Source organism: Gallus gallus, chromosome 1 (genome assembly GCF_016699485.2).
Source record: "Gallus gallus isolate bGalGal1 chromosome 1, bGalGal1.mat.broiler.GRCg7b, whole genome shotgun sequence".
Taxonomy (NCBI): Eukaryota; Metazoa; Chordata; class Aves; order Galliformes; family Phasianidae; genus Gallus; species Gallus gallus.
In genome coordinates this window covers 55583517-55600878 of record NC_052532.1, presented here as the reverse complement: position 1 = coordinate 55600878, position 17362 = coordinate 55583517, and the positions used below count along the sequence as shown (strand labels likewise).

The window sequence follows — 17362 nt, the reverse complement described above, 5'->3', positions numbered from 1 at the left end:
CATTCTCTATAGCACAGTGTGCCCTTTCAACAAGCAGAGTCAAGTTCAGGCTTGCTACGTGAAGCTGGATGTAAGGAGAACTCTAGAGCACATGAATTTGCCTACAGAGGGCATTACTGCTTTTCCTCAGACTGTAATGAATACAGAATAATTGGTAACCCTTCTCTAGACAATTTCATGCAAGGAACTGAATTGTCACATCTGAGAAAAGCAAAGTATGCCTCTCCCTTAAAAGCATAGCTGGCTATAGTGATCCTATGCAAAGTATCTGGTTATGCCAATCAGATATCCACGCTGTATCTGAGAGTTTAGCCCAGACTATCCCAGGCAGGCTTCCTCGGACTGGCAGCTCATTAGCCCCAGGAATGCAGAGGCTGCACTGTGAAATCACCTCTCAGATTTTGAGCATTGAGATTTGAGAAACAAAGGACTAACATCCTGCTCTGGATCACTTCTCACTAAATATCAAAAAAAATGTTTAATACCTCTTGCTATGTTGAAACAAAGCATGTAAGCATAGTGGATATACAAAACACATTTTACAATAAGACACCTAACATTTTTTTTAATGTTACTATATAAAGCAGATCAAAATGTTCTTTCCCTTAACATAAAATTTTCTGCAATATTAACAGTGTAAACTCTAGAATGGCAAAAACAAAAGCCTCAAGAATAGTTGAAGTATTTCTATATGACTTCAAATGTTTTTAGGTATATAATAACAGAAATTAAATAGATGACCCCTAGTGTACAAATTAAGAAACAGGATACCTGGGATTTTTTCGTATGTCATCCAGCTGACCAACTACATGAGACACATTTGTGCGAATCATTTTGAAGGCAATTTCCTCTTCTCCCATGATTTCAAACCTTATTGTTAAAATATTTATGCATTATTTAAAACAGCTTAAAGTCAGGTTCAATAAATATTAATAGTTTTACAACTTATTTCTAATCAAACTGTCAAATCTTCGTTAGAAAGTGGCATCTGATTTCTGTCCATTTACTTATAAAGCACACAACACAGCTTGAGGTACTATAAATGAGCACATAATGCCCAGACACTGCCCTAAGCAGCACCTGTAACCTTCTTAATTCTACAGACTTGACATTGTCACCACTCCTGGGGCAAATGCATGCTTTAGAATAGCCCCAGCACCCTTCCCATCCAACACTGCTGGTAAGGCAATGGATGGGAGAGGTTTATGAGCTCCATGCCAGCAAACTGCTTCATCAGCACATCACTGGTTTTCAGGTTTCAAAGAGCAAAGATCATACAGAATCTAGATTTTAGGCAAGTCTGCTCATGTGCAATTACTCAACCAAACCTAAGTCATGGTTTGGTCAGCTTTTTCCAAAAGGGGATGGAAATTAGGGCTTTTGTTTTGTTTTTCTTTCCTTACTTGTCACTCCTCCTTGCAGGAAAAGTGTGAGGCAGTTACAGATATTTATGTATTTTTAAAGCTTTAGTAGAAAATAAAGCAGATTTACAACATAGAATTTCAAAGCACAGGAAAGTCTTTCTGCCTTTCTCTGCTGCTCTAATTGCCCTCACTGATTGTATACTGTCAATTTATGTAGCTGTCTATAGATGCTCCAGCTTCTTACTAGAGTACTGTAAGCTGGAATCTGGACCAACATGTATAATGGAAATCTTTAGTCTACTGAATAAACTATGGAAAAACAAACACATCATTCAGCAAGATAAATAATTATAAGCAGTTATCACTATGTTTCTTCAGTTCCACTTAAGTGTTAGCTCACTTTATTTTAATACACAATGTTTGGACGACAAGTGTTCAGTGTAAGAATAAGCAAAGCCAATCAATAATTGCTCCATATACATTTATCTACATGTATTTATACCTCTTATTACTCTACAAAAGCAAGTATTGATTTTCACAGAGCCATAACATACCTATATTTGTTTTTGTCCTTGTATGCCTTACGAATTCTGTCAGTCACAGGTTTGCAATTAGTCACCAGGTTTTTAGTCACCGGAGGCTGGAAGAAAATATGGCTTAGTTTAAAGGTTACTGAAGTATTTATAAAGTCTGTTATAAGGGAATGCATTCTAGAAAGTTACATTACAGCTGTGAAGAACTATTTATTCTTTATTCTCCTGGAACAAAAAAACCCAATATTGTTTCTTGATCACCTGTTGAGAAAAATCATACTAGTACACTTTTTAGATTTCATCCTCAGTACAATATTCAGAAATTGTAGCTCATTTCACAGCTGCTTTTAACATTCCCCCCGGTGAAAACCACAGTAGTGGCCAGGCACTCTGCAGAACAGATGATACACATTAACCTTATTTCCATCACGACAATTCTATCTACTTTTATCATCAAACAACTCTGGGAAGTAAAAATTCCTGTTCTCAAAGGACATTTTTACGGTAATAAAACACTCCCAGAAATTTTTCTGTTGCAGACAACAGAAGCACAAGAAATAAAATAGACTTCTCTGCTAAACACAAACACATTTTAATGACTATTTTAAGATTTAAAATTTGCGTATTAGACATTAGTGCTTACATTTGTAATATTTTACCAACTCTACAAGGTTTTAATAATTTGTCATTTTCAGAGACTTATTTTTAATCCTGTCTGAAAAGAAACTCATGGCAACCTCTTTAAAGGTTTCACTTCACTGAATTTTGCAAACTGAATTAGAAGTCAGAGGCAAGTAAAGAGGCAAAATGAAGAAAGGTAGTGTCCTCATAGTATGCAGAGTTCTCAAATCCGCACTTAATTTCATCAAACCAAGCTGGCACAATGATTTTATACAGTTTTGCTGGAATTTGTACTTAGAGAAAAAATATTTTTAAAACCTTGTAACATAGTATGATCAAGAAACGATGACAAGTGTTCAGTGTAAGAATAAGCAAAGCCAATCAATAATTGCTCCATATGCATTTATCTACACAAATACTTTAGAACCCTGTGCTTCTGGTTTGCACGTGTTCGGGGATGTACAATGGTTGTTTACTACCCAACACCTCTTGACCTATACTCAAAATTATTTTAGCTTTGATACAATATTGGTTTTAATGTATACAACACCAGGTCATGAATTTAGCAAAGTTCGCGCACACGTGTTTTTCAAAAGCATGGACCAAATTATCACTGCAAAAGAAATGTAGATATAAGTGCCAGATCTAAATACTCTAGATTCCTAAATTCCCATAAATTTCAATGAGAATTTAACAACCAAAATAGAAATTAAGGACATAAATCCTTAATGAATTTCTTGTCTGAAGCCTTCAATCTTTAAAGGTTAAAAGGCGTTACTTAGAAGCCTTTGAATTAGGAAGGATGGCTCTGAAGATATTCAATTGATTTTTAAGTCTATTTGAATGATTTCCATCCTGTAGTTATCAGAAAGTTCTAGTCAGGAAAGTATTACACATACTGTCTTTTTGGTTCACAATACTGAATTTTCTTAACAAGGATGACTTTTTAAATCCCATATATCATAAAATTCTAAAGCTCAGCTTTTCTGTTTTTGAAGGAAATTTTAATAGCTTTAGAAGTTAGAAATTAGCTTGTAGAATTTTCATATTTAAATATTTAATATACACATAATTAGAAATTTTTGTGAATTATTTCCTTCTAGTAATCACATCAACATTTCAAGCACAGTAACTACATGCTCAGGAAAGAAACAAACCACCTTTTAGGACCAACATTCCTTACCAGATTGGGATCATAATATGCTTCCTGAGTTGGTGGAATGACATGGATCTGAGTGATGTTGGCAGGAAGAGATTTCGAACAATTTATTAGCATTTGTTCTAGACCTGTCAAGTCCTATCAGAAATGGACGAGAAAAAAAAAAGAGATAATATTGCTTTCTCATTGTGATACTCCTAAAATCTAGGATGCACATATTTAATGTTATATACATAAAATGTTTTCTTACTACTGTGAAGAATAAAAACCAAAACATTAGCAGACCTCATTCAATAACTACTATAGTCAATGGGACTCCCCATATGCTTTAAGTGAAGCAAACGCTTGGCTGAATTGAGACCACAACACACCTTTAGTCATAATGTAAAGGAGAATAGAGAATTCCCAATACTAGGGAGGCATATTAAATCCCAGATCAAGCAAACAAAAAATGAACTGAAAGGAAGATTTTCTGATTAAGGTACAGGCCAGGAACGCATTAAAGCAGAGATGCATTACAGCTACATATGCCATATCAAGAACATTATTTTATTGATATGTGCCCCAATTCCTCTTGGTAAAGCAAAAGGGTTACACCACTCTCTATCAAGTGAACCTAAGATCACAGGCCCTAAGATGACTATGTCTCTTCTCTTACAATTTTCTCAGAAAAACAGAAATGTGAATCTCTTTATATGGTCACAGTATACTGGTAACACCATTTCTTTACTGCCCTTTTCCTCACATGTTTCTTTATGATACAAGTTTTACAGTCAAGAATGTAGGTTGTTTTGGTTGTTTTGTTTCTGTTTTGTTTTACTGCATGCAAGACCAAGAGTAAGGAATTACTGAGGAAAGTACCTGCAAACTTAATGGTAGTTCATGGATTCTTGTGGCCAATGTGCGAATCTCTCGGTCAGACAAAATCCCTGACTGGTCCGTATCAACCTCATCGAAGATCTGAGAAACATTCAGTGGCTGAACTGCACTCATAAGATAGTAGAAGTATGAAAAAGCAAACTGCATATCTTCTGAGTGCCGCACTTTGTGAAATGATGTCTTGTCAAACTCCTCAGGAAACCTACATAAAAGTATGAGTCAATACACTGGTTTCTGGTAAAACACTGCTTATCTGAAAACAAATTCTCATCTAAATTTTTAAAAGGTCCTCAAAAGTCTTCTTATCTTAGCACAGCCATCATGTTTTAAAAAGTTCCCTTTTTCCCTTTTCAGAATATGATTTTTATGGATAGCTATCAACACATTAGAAATAGTTTTAACAAAGCATTAACAGAAGTATAGAATTATCTAGTTACGTATAACTCCAGTGAAAGACACACTCACATGTCCTGCAGCTCTTGCATAACAGTGCGGTCAATCATGTGAGGCATATGAGCAGGGACTTTCCGAGATGTAAATCCAAATTTACTGTTTAAAAGCTTATTTACATATCGAAGGGAATCAGCAAATGTATCTTTCAGCTGCCTTCCAAGATGCCTACCATCAGTAAAGTATGACATTTCTTTGAGTAATGACTCTTCCTCCTAAACAGCCAGATAAGCATATATTAAAATAATATTATCAATAAAAATCAAAAGCATAAAACACACAGGAAAACTGACATTTCAGGCAGGTGCTGATTCTTTTTTAAGGGGGGAAAATGGAAAGAGAAGCTTTGAATATGTTTCTTCATGTTCTTCTGATGTCTCTTGAAAAATAAAAGAAATAGAAGATAACTTCTTACTTAAAATTGCTGTGCTCTGAGGAAAAGTAGTTAATAGTTAATAGTGGTTATTATTCATTATTTTTCTTCTGACACCTCTTCTGACATAGACACTCGAGTCACTTTGTGCTATATTTGTAATACTGCCCTTTTATTTTTGTTTTCCACATTTGGTAGTTGACATCTCACAAATACAGAGATTTCTCATGCAAAATCCAATCCTTGGTGAACAGAAAGACGTAGGCTTTTAGAAACATACCACTTTTGCTGCTTGGAGTAGTGCAAAGCAGTTGCTGCAAAGCACAGACTCTATCTTCTCTTCTAGAGGTTTTCAAAACTGCCAAAATGCTTTGGCTGAAAGTTTCCTATATGTTTTCTGGACATGGTCTAGATATTCATTGTTGTTGGTAGACTTTCAATTTAACTTTTAGAACTCACGTTCTTACTATTATATATTTGAGTACTTTTATGAACTGGATCCACATCTGTATAAGTGTAAACCAAAAAAATTAACGCTTCTTTGGAGTAGTATGTGTCCAAATAATATCAATGCATCAACATGCACTGAAAAAGTGAATCTGACTTAAAAACAAACAAACAAACAAAAAACAACAAGAAAACCCACAGTAGAAACAGAACAGAAATGGCTATTCGACTTTTACCACCTAGCTAAGAGAGGTCCAAGTTATAAACAAATTAGATTTTACAGGAAAACTCAAAGAGGTTTCGAAAAATCTTGGTATGTGCATCAAAAGCGAGTCACCTTCTAAATTTACAAATCCGATTAACAGCGTGCAGAAAGATGTAACTATTCCAATAAGCAGTTGTTGTGGTTTAACCCATTGTCTTAACGAAGACAGCAGTGTTATTAAGATACTCACATCAAGAAGGTCCTGGAAATACTTCTTTTTCTCCCATGGCAAAAAGCCTTGGTAACTTCCTGCATAAGACAGCAATTTTCTTCCCACTAACTCCTCTTTTACATTTGTATCCAACTGTACATGCCCTTTTCTTCCTTCCATCCCCTCTGCATCTTCTCTAGCTTCTACATTCGCAGTATTTTTTGATTTCTGGGTTCCCCTTAATATAAGCGCATTCAATACTTTATCTTTAGGTTCATTTTCTATGCTCCGGGCTGGATGCGTGGATTTAGGCTTTATCCTAGAAATCGGTTTATTTGTGTTTGCTTTCACATCAGTCTCCTTTGTTCCTGTAAGCCTTGGTAGAAATTCATCATTTGCTTTTGTTTTTTCTATTTTGCCATTGTTTACATCTTCATAAGGCTTCTGCCAGCTGGTTACATTCTTCTGATCTTGTAAACTGTAATGCACTCCATTCTTTTCCAGACCTGCTATCTTCTTTACCGTAGTTAAGAACTGAAAAGGTCTCAGGAGAGCAGCCTTGGATAGGTTAAATCCCTTCTGAGTGATATCACCATTTGCTAGTTTTAAGTCCAGGTTCTGCAGTGCTAGTTGAACATCTTCAGGAAGGAGAGATGGATTTACTGAAGGTATTATCACCTCTTCATGGAGACTCTCTCCCGTGCCATTTCGACGTCTCTTGACTCTTGGAAAGCGTTTTTCTTCAGGAATATCTTCAAATATCATCTCAGCTTCTGGTACTGTTGTTGTTTTAAAATCAGTGTCGGATTTTTGCATTGAAGTTGTGTTCAGTTTTGGTTCCTCTCTAGTATCAACTTCGACAGCTACCTGCATTTTAAACTCTTCATCATTTTTATTTAGAAATGTAAGATTAAAATAGATCACGGTTGTATTCATGCCACTGTGCATTATGAGGTGGATAGTCTTCCATTTGTTAGCAACTGAAGCATGTCGGATAATTGGATTATCGCTATATGAACCCTCAATTCCTTTCTTGGCTATTTCACTGAAGCTGAAATAGGGCAGACATTCTCCTTTTGGAACAACATAGTAGGTCTGATTTAGTTGAAGCGTCACCTTGTACATTTCTTCAAAGTGATCTGGAAAAAAAAGATTCTGTCAATTTGTAGTGAGACTTTTCTTCCACCGATTTTTTTAGGTGTAACATACCCAGCAGTGAGACCACTTTGTGAAAGAACACTCACTGCAGCTTCCGATTTCTTACTAATCTTTAATAATGGTTTACTAGAACAGAATTATAAGCCTGACATTCGTTCCAGTGGCAATTATAAAAATAACTGTAATTCTACAAAACACTCCTTCCACATAAATGGCTTACTTGGCTCATTACCACAACTCACTAAAAATTAACTATCAGTTGTAATATGAGCATGTTACTTACATTTTTGTCACATTTTAGTAGACTCACATTACAAAAGTTGCTTTTCACTACTACACTGCATCTTGATTTGGAACTTTCAAAATCAGACAGGTTGAAATGAAACTTTCCTTTCCACAGAGAAGACATAGGAATCTCATGCATCCATTACTGATGCCCCCTGCTCCATGGCATGGCTCATGGCTTAAATACAGTAAGATTCAAAAGTCCACCCCGAATCCAGTTGCTCACTCCATTTGAACACCACAATTAAAAGATGAAAGCCTCTGTAGCCAGCAGCACACAAGGAAGACACATGCAGGAAACTCACTCCACAGCAGAACCCACAGGTGACTGAAAGTAGTCTCTAGCAAGAGTGCAGTCAGGCTTAACTCTCACCTTCAGCATCACAGAGGTCCTTTAATTTCCTTTTCTAACCATTATGAGATCATCAAATCACCAGTTCTTACACTGCAAAGTGTAAGCCTCTTGGGTAGTGACTTTGATGCACACTGTTCCACAAGATATCAAGCACCTTACCTTATCAACTCTTCATAAATACTGATTAACAAAAATAGCATACAAAAATTAATTCAAGTTTAGATTAGTGAATACAGAAAGAGCCTGATTATTTCTTTCAGCTCTTTCAGCTGCTGGCAGCTCTTTTCCATGACACTGCTGGGCTCTTAGAACTACTGGAGAACAAGGAACCAAAAAATCTAACACAATTCAAGAGCAAATTTATCAGCTATGTATTTTGCATACCTTGTCCACAGTCACCAGCATCAAATCCACAGGAGAGGACATTGCAGGCCTGATCACAGAATTTATCTGCTAGCCAGGAATTAGCACAGCCTTGGTTACAGTATGAAACTCCACTTATTCCTGCACCAAATTGCCATGGTGGTCCATTCCCTATACCTCCTACTGCACCACCACCAGCAACATAGCGACTTCCCCCACTGTTACCTAAAGAGAAAAAAGAAAAATTACAAAGACCGATCATTTGAAATTCTTATTTCTGAGGAAAGGACATTTTAACATGTAGTGTTAAAGTTGGATTGAAAAGTCAGCAGGATCTTACTTATCAGCAGAAAAATTGAAACACGATTAACTAGCTCTCTGTGCACAATTGTAAAATCTTTATTATATATAATTTTAAACCAACTTAAATCTGCAACAAAAAACAGCAATGTATTTTATTTTAACTTTAAAAATGTAGGCAGAAAACTGATTTACTTCTGCTTGCACTCTTGACTTTGCAGTTCCCCACAGTATTGCATCACCTCCTCAATGCAGAAGCCTCACTTCATTTTCATAACCTACAGTCTGGAAAATTGAATTTAGGTGTAGCTTCACAATGAACTTAGACTGCTCTGACTGCTTTCATGTCAAATGATCCACTCACTTTTCCTGCATGTCACAATCATCGTGGCTTTTTTGGGGGGAAAAGAGAGAGGGGATCATCCTCTAGCTTCATAATGGATGAAAATAAATCTATATTTAAGTGTTCAATAGGAGAAGAGGTAGAAAGGAACCTTGTAATCAAAGTTACCCCAGTGTGTTCACTTCCAGATAGAGTTAAGGAGTTTCAAGGCATGGAAACAGATCCAAAAATGGAAAAGCAGTGGAACATAGATCAGAATCAGAAAAGTGACAAAATGTACTTAGATTATATTTGATTGTGGCTTTAAAAACACAAAGTGAAACCTAGGAGAGGAGCATGTACAGACAGCCGCCTCCACGAAGGAAAAGTGGGTCAGGACTTTGAAAATTAAACTGTATCATAAAACTCTGCAAATAAACTTTCCAGCAACTACTCTGGTCAGGCATTTAAATGCAAACTCAACTTTAAATTTAACCTTAACATGAAGCAAGCAATATTAAAAAGTAGAAAAGTGAAAGGAGACGTACGACCCGTACTACTGTGCAAAACACTGTCCTCATATCCACAGAACTTCACTTTACAGTGCAATACGAAACGGCTCAGATACCGATATTCTGTTAATGCTTCATAGTTAATCTACCAATCTCTCTTTTCTTACTTGTTTTGTTATCTGAACAGATAATTTTGTTAAGGAATAAAACCAGGACTGAAATTCCCTTGAAAGTACAATGTTATTTAGACTCCAGGGTTCAAAAATTTTCCTGTCATGCAGTCAAATTTGGTAGCTAAAGAAAAGCTTTCCTTTGCCCTACTGCTGTCATTTTACATACCTTTTAATATACAGGAATTAATTTATTTATCTTTAACATTAGGATGACTATTTTTCCCCGTTATTGAAGGTTGTTTTTGTTTGTTTTTTAAGTTACAGGAGAATCACAAATTTCAACAAAAAAGAAAGTCTTATTTTTTTTTTTCTAAATTAACGTTGCTGTCTTACCAATGCAGTCACCTCCATCCCAATCACAAGCCGAGTTATTACAGGCTTTATCACAGTAACCATCTTTGATCCATGAACCAGGACATCCTTCAGCACAATTTGGCACAGGCCAAGTCAAGTAAACCTGGAACAATATTACAGTCTGAGCCAAGGTCTGTCAAATGAAAGTCAGCTGAGCTTGTTTCTTGGAACATAGAGACTTAAAATAATTACTCTCTATATACAGCGTCTTCAGTGTCTGCAAAGCTTTACAAACTGCATTTAAACTTCATCACGTGAAATAAATTTTATCCTTTTCAAACAGAAAGAGATCAAGTCTCACATGTTAAATGAAATCCCTTGGCTATAAAGCAAGGCAGCAATGGCTGAAAACAGGAAATAAGACATCCCAGGACATCCCAAATCCACTTTTGCAAAACATCTTCAAATGTAAACTAGTATTTTTATCTTTTTTTTTTTAATCTGATAAAGGAGGAGACTTCAATCTAAGATAGCTCTGCAGTTCACTTCTTTCCATGACTAAAGATGTTACTTTATCACCAACCAGTCATGAGATAAAAAGCATACATTGAACATCTGATTCTCTTCGATCAAATAATTCTTAGAATTACCAAGATAAAAATATGGCATGTCAGTATGCGTATTTTCAACTGGGAGGGCATTAAAAACCACATACATTTTCCTTTAGACATTACTGCTTCAAGATTTTTGCAGCACATTTGCTACTGAAATACTGATCAGGTTATCACAAATATTTTACCCACGCTTACTTCATTCTTAAAACTGAGAGCAATAACTGAAGAACAATAGAAATGCCGTTAAAATAGGACTCTTCTATTACATGCCTACTACATCAAAGACTTAAATAGACAAAGCCTTCTAATGTCGTCAAGTACTAGAAATTAGTATTTTTACAGTAGTTAATTTATACAACTCAGTGTAAGTGTGTGCACATCTGTCTGTATGAAGCACTCATACAGTGGTTTCTAGCATTTTCTGTATCCCCTTTTATCTATTACTTGTATTAAAACGGTATGCAAGTTTTAAAGTTTTTCTCCATGTTACCCCTGCAGATCAAGCTGATGGCTGAGAACTTTGTTGGCACCCTACAGTCTTTATGCACAAGTATTGACAATGTTTCCTCAGCCTACTTTTTATTTAACCCCTGTTATGATAGGTTTATTGTTGAAAGAATAAACCATGTTCACTAAAAGCACTATCTTTCAGTAAACAATTATATATAATTCTATAAAGATTTGGCAAAGGCATTGCAGGTCTCTAGAATAGAGATCGTTAATGGTAAATTTAAATATGAGACCAGTCTGAACATTATCAGATCTCAGCATTTCCATGGAAGAATCTATTTGGAACAGAACATGTCCCACGAAACAAAATTAATCCACAGGAGAAGAAAGAGTGGCAGCTTTCAAACCCCACATTGGTCTTCCCAGTGCTTGCACAGAAAGTGTAAGAACTGGGGAACAAAAATTACAAAGTAAAGCATGAAGCCAAACAGAGGACCATTATGCCATCAGAAAAACAAAACAAAACCAAACAAACAGGAAGAAAACACCAATAAAAGGTAATTCTGCAATCCAAGCATCAACACAGCGGAAATACGTGACACCTTTGCTAGCAATTGTCCAGCTAAGAATAATGATTCATTAGAAGTATAAGAGGAGAGAAGGGATAGTATCTTCCTCTCTCTTTCCAAGTAGTGTTTCTTCAGTTTTTGCCATATCAGCACAGAGAAGTTTCAAGTTTAAAAAATTCTTTCATAACAGCTTACCTTTTGACCTTTAGAGTGGCTGTAAAAATCATCAGGCCAAACATCCTTCCCAAACATAACATCGTCATTGAGATAGATAAACTTCTGAGAGAGACCACTGATACGATGAATGTGGCTTTCAATAGCTGGTGAACTGAAGGTTGGCAAGTGACTCACGTTCTGGAATATTTCCTGAAAGAACCAGAAGAGACATATAGAAGAAGAAAGTGAAAAAATATTAGTGAAAAACTAAAGCTTCACTATTTCCTTTTCCTGTGTAAAACCATTTTCAAGTCTGATGCTTAAGAAAAAAACTGGACCTCATTCAATGCAAAGCCACAAACTATTTTGTTCACTGGCTACTGGATTAGGCCCAGTGTACATATATTTATAGTATTTGAGCAGTACAGGATGAACAAAATTTCAAGTTGAATCTGTTCCAACATTCAAACAGCATTCTTCTGTTTCTTTCAGATAACTCAGCAAGCAGATAGCAACAGAAGTTGTATTAGTATCTTGTTACCACTTAAGTTGCTCAGGGCTCCTATGTCATATGCAGATATCAGAATTATTGTTGATTTTGTATTAAGAAGCTACTGGAGCATTTTTGTTGCTTCACTTATTCGAGAAACTTGCAGTATTCCCTTTCTGTTTTAAATAAGCTTTATAGAATGCACATCTACTTGATTTTTGGAGCCATCTCCTTCATTTTAACAATTGTTGTCCACCCTGTCAGCAAATGTATTAGGTTAGCACTAGTTCTGAGTTCATGGATACAAATTATCTTTTCTTGCCACACTTTTTTGTTGTTGTTTTTTAATAAATATACTTTTATAAGGAAATCAGTACACATTGGCTGAAATCTCAGTATTTGGAGAAATGAACTCAGTGAAGGCTTGATATATCTGCAGTTACCTGCTTAACCTGAGATATCTGTATCTGAAGTACCAAAACATTGAGGTTTAACAAAACAGTACATGGGAAGGGGGAGAGTTGATCGTTCCTAATAAAAGCAGCCTTCAACTGAAAGGGGATAACTGCAGTTCAGAACAGAATCTTTATTAATGGTACTTTTGTGCTTTTTTCTTTATTGCTGTTGGGTAGGGTTTTTTTGGTTGGTTTTGTGGCTTTTTTGTTGCTTTGCTTTTTCTCCCCCCAGGGTTGGAGGTTTTTTGTTGCTTATCTCTGGAGGTTTGTTTTTTGTTTTTACCTGGTGGGTCACTATGGTTATCCGGGGATTATCCAGGTTAAGCCAGGAAGGAATCTGCCCATTAGTGACAATGAAAATATGTCGCACCCAAGGAGCATGTCTCTCTATTGATCTTAAGGAGTACCTCAGCTCTTCATTATCTTCAAAACGGCTGGCAGAAATATCTTCATCCTGTTTAGACTATAAAAAAGAAGAACCTTTTAGATTTTAAACAAACCATTTAAGTTCCAATCCAGCCAGATAACAATAGAATCCTTTAGTGTATGGGTCATAAGTAATTGAGACTTAGACATAAAATAAATAAATAAATAAAAATACAATGATCAAGTACTAATATTCCTCTAGAGGACTATACTCTACTAAATTGTCAAGGTGAACAGTACATCAGTGGCTCACTGCTTGGTATCATTAGGTCATCTCCTGATCACACTGCAAGATGAAAGTGCCTCATGTGATCCAGCTCTTGGAGGAAGAACCTCAGTTAAAAACAAGATAACAAACAAAACCAAACAAAATCAACAAAAAAAAATCTACCCACTTGCTTTCATGAATAATCAGTCTCAATTATTTGCTGATCATGATCATGAAGCCAGGTTGCATTTCATATCAGTAACATCACCTTTCAGAACTGCTGTTTTAAGAGACTGGGGCCTTCCAAATACATCACATCATAAACCATATATAACTGTGTCACCTAATATAGATACCGCAAGAGTGATGATGTAGCAGCTCTTCAATCATCTGCTGGTCTTTCATTAAAAAAAAAATAAAGGCAGGAAGCAATCAGTTAAATGAATCCTAATATTCACCGTGAAATAGCTGAACTAAAGATTTCCATATGTTTTTGTTAAAAGGGAACATTTTAAATTAGAAATTCCTCAGGTAAGTAATGAACTTCGGTTTTTTTTACCACATTTCTTTTCCTTTCATAAGAACTTAATGGCCTCTTCCTGAACCTCCTGAAAATTGCCATAAAAGAATACTTCTAACAGAACTACGCCCAATTAGAGCAGCACAGTTGAGGAAAAAAAAAAAAAAATCGAATGTTTAACAGTAACCATTTTCACTGCAAATTCTACACGCTGTAAATAAGTCTCCTTTTCCAATATATACAATAACAATGTATAGATTCTCCAAAACATAAATGAAAACATTTAAAGCAACAGCAAAGTGCCCATTTACAAAATGATAAATTATTTGAACATAGCAAAATATAAAGTTTGAGTTCATGGGTTGTACTGATGAGCAAAAGTTCCCCAAATCCAGATTAACTGGCTACAAAAAGAGACTATAAGCATTATTAGAAAGGGCACATTTACTTTAGCCATGCTACTTGACATTATTAGAGGAAAAAACAAGATCTTAGATCTCATCTTGAAAGAGCTATCTTGGTGATTTTGTTTGTTTTCCTTTTGATAAACTTAACATTCTTGCATTTATTACTTATTCAAATTAAAACTCCTTTCCCTACAGACACCTGTATTTTTCTTATTTTCAGAAGAGAGGTAACCAGCATTCGTTCAGCAAACGTAACACTGCAAAGCAAAATAAAAACCCAAAACTAAACTAAACAAAACAAAAAAACAACACCCATCACAACAAGTCCTTAAGAAACATATTGGGAAAAAGGTAATTATTTTTGCTAATAAAACCTTGTCTCTCTCCCACACACAAGCAATCTGTTTATCTGTCAGTCAGTATCAATTAAGCCTTTGGAGACTCTACTGCCCACAACTTTATCAGAATCCATGCAGAGGGCAGAATTCTTAATTGAAATTTCCTTCTTCTCTAATAAACGAAATGCCACTCTTCATGATGCTTCCTCCTTTTTGATTTTAGAATTTGGCAGTGTTCTCATGACATTCAATTACAACATAATAAATACCGGATTCTTAACACATCCTAATTTTTTTAAAAGAAATCCCATGCCCCTTGTCATTAGTTAGTTAACTGTAAGCCTTTGCACACTGCAACCTTTACATTCCGTAACAGGGTTTACCTACCTGACTGACGGAGCTCAGGTCCCACAATAGGTAAGCAGGATTAAGCGTTAATTCTTTTCCATCTATAGTCATGTTCTTCTTCGCTTGTTTGCTCAGTTCATGGAAACCCTTGGGGTTATTCAGTTGCAAAAGAGCCACACTGGCTTCTGAATAGAGCTGCAACTAAAAGTGGAGAAGATAATTTTTGGCATGTACCCACAGCAGCACTATACCTTGGCCAACTCAATCTTTCTGTTCTATTTTTCTTGCTGGCGTTACCAACAAGAATGACTAGTAAACACTGTTTTTAGAGCAGTACAACGTTGTGATAAAACAAGAAGGGGTAACAAAACAGGAAATAAGAAGCATTTAAATAAAATTTAAAGCATTTAAATGCACTTCTAGATGCAAAGCCTTCACTTTCCAAAACAAATATTTCACTTAACACAATAATCCAGCAACAGTAAGCCTGTCTGTGTTGGAAATATTTAAGTGAATATTAAGTCAACTGCTCCATTGCCTCCTACCACCAACAGCAAAATCTGAATATTACCACAACATTGTTATATGGCTGAAAGAACCATACTTTACCCCTTTTAATCAACCACTACTTTTCTAAGGAAATTAAGGCCACCAATTCATCTTTGCTGTCAGAAGTGTGAAATATTCAGGATGGTTTAGAGATCAACATACAGTTCAGAAATCTGAGATACAAAGGGCTCCAGAACTAATCCATGCAGGTCTCCGAGTCCTTAATGCTGGTTGCCAGTATGCTGCTAAGGTCATTTCTTAGTTGGAGACTGTTTGATCTGTTTGCTGTTTTTATCTCTTGCCACTAGTAATTCTGCATATCAGATTTCATAATGCACAGGATAAGAAGAAGCTTGCAGTAGATATCCCATCTAATAGTATTATAACTTACAAATTGCAGGGGAGTGAAACATGTCAGTAAAAATATAGCATAGCCCAATAAAACACCGTGTTTGCCATACGCAGGAATGCGAGAAGATGCTGTGCTCAGAGTACAGCTGCACTTTCATACTCCAAATGCTTGCATTCAACAACGCTCAGACTGAGAGTAAATGCAGTTAACCATTAACAATATTAGATGCAATGCTTAATTTTTGTACTTTCATGCAGCATAAGACTAATAAGCACATCTATCAGATTTTCACGATTGGATGCTATCTGTAAAAGCAATTAATAACATCTTAAACACTGACAGGTCAGAAGACAGCAAAAAAAAAATCTTTTTTCCCCCAATGGTTCCCTTAAGGATTTTTTTTCTTTTCTTTATTAAATTCAATTATTTCTGCTCATGTTAAAACAGCACTTGTCCCAGAGTCAGCACCCTTTCCCTTAGCAAGACCAGCTGTCTCACTTGTGACATTTTAAAGCTGTTGATGCTTTGAGTCATATGCTATTTGAGATCTTTCAATCTGACTTATGAAGCCTGCCATTAGAAAAATCTGATAAATCTCAGACCTTCCAGGGAATCATCTGAACCTACGGGTGGAAAGGGTGGCTTCAGTAGTTCAATGGCTGAGGTATAGTTTCAGACTGCAACTAGCAACCCCCTAAAATATCTAAATGCTACTGATTGCCAAGCTACCATTAGTGGTTATGTGCTTTATTTAAAAATACAAGTGTCACACAGTCCCTTAGAATCTGTCACCTAAAATACACATAAAACAAACCAAAAATATTGCTGCTCTAGAAGAAGTACTCAGGAATATTTAGTTTCTCTTTAACTTGTTTCCGCAAGATTTATTGCGGAAACTTCCCCTTTGCTCCCAACTAATATAGCATTTAAGCTCAAGCTTTTTAAAATTAACAATCCAAGCACAAACAAGTAGAAGAAAATTATGCACTACTGAGTAGCTTAGGAGCTTGTTTTAGTTTTTACACCAATAGGTTTTTTTTTCAGAAAAAAAAAAAAAGTATTTTCATATGCAGTGCTATGGATAAATTTAGATTATAATGAAGTCTCCTGATGATATAACTTACCACACCTCTAAAATTCTGCAAGCTTTGATCAGAACTTTCTGTTGCTGGTATATTTAAAATAGCATTCTTCCTTGCAGATTTTCCAAAGTCTCATACCTATTACCCTCCTCTCAGTGAGGAGGCACACAGTTACCCATTTTCTTGAAATATGATATTATAGAGACTGCCTTCATTCTGATCAAACTGGTCAGACAAACCAGTGATGTTGTGAAAGCAGAACAGAAACAAGCAAGCAGGTAGGTGCCAAGAGTCAGACTGATTCAGCAAGTTTTGGCTTCCAGCAGCAACAGCTGAGAAGACACCTTGCAGGTTGGCACATCAACCACCACCCACAGAAAACAACATTCTCCAC

The 17362-nt window shown here is 35.9% G+C and overlaps 1 protein-coding gene across 7 annotated transcripts in view; it reads right to left on the bottom strand.

Annotated features, from left to right (window-relative positions):
- GNPTAB (N-acetylglucosamine-1-phosphate transferase alpha and beta subunits) overlaps nt 1-17362 on the bottom strand; it is a 40211-nt gene that overhangs the window by 4603 nt on the left and 18246 nt on the right. For 6 of the 7 annotated variants that reach the window (XM_416329.8, XM_025155744.3, XM_004937840.5 and 3 more), the window contains 11 exons: nt 15025-15186; nt 13022-13201; nt 11833-12003; nt 10044-10167; nt 8425-8628; nt 6282-7381; nt 5022-5221; nt 4539-4758; nt 3702-3815; nt 1919-2004; nt 772-870 (listed from right to left, as the gene is read on the bottom strand). In XM_416329.8, the coding sequence (XP_416329.3) occupies nt 772-870; nt 1919-2004; nt 3702-3815; nt 4539-4758; nt 5022-5221; nt 6282-7381; nt 8425-8628; nt 10044-10167; nt 11833-12003; nt 13022-13201; nt 15025-15186 (2660 nt within the window). The remainder of the gene's footprint in view (nt 1-771; nt 871-1918; nt 2005-3701; nt 3816-4538; nt 4759-5021; nt 5222-6281; nt 7382-8424; nt 8629-10043; nt 10168-11832; nt 12004-13021; nt 13202-15024; nt 15187-17362) is intronic. The other variant, XM_040658419.2, reaches the window with a different exon arrangement.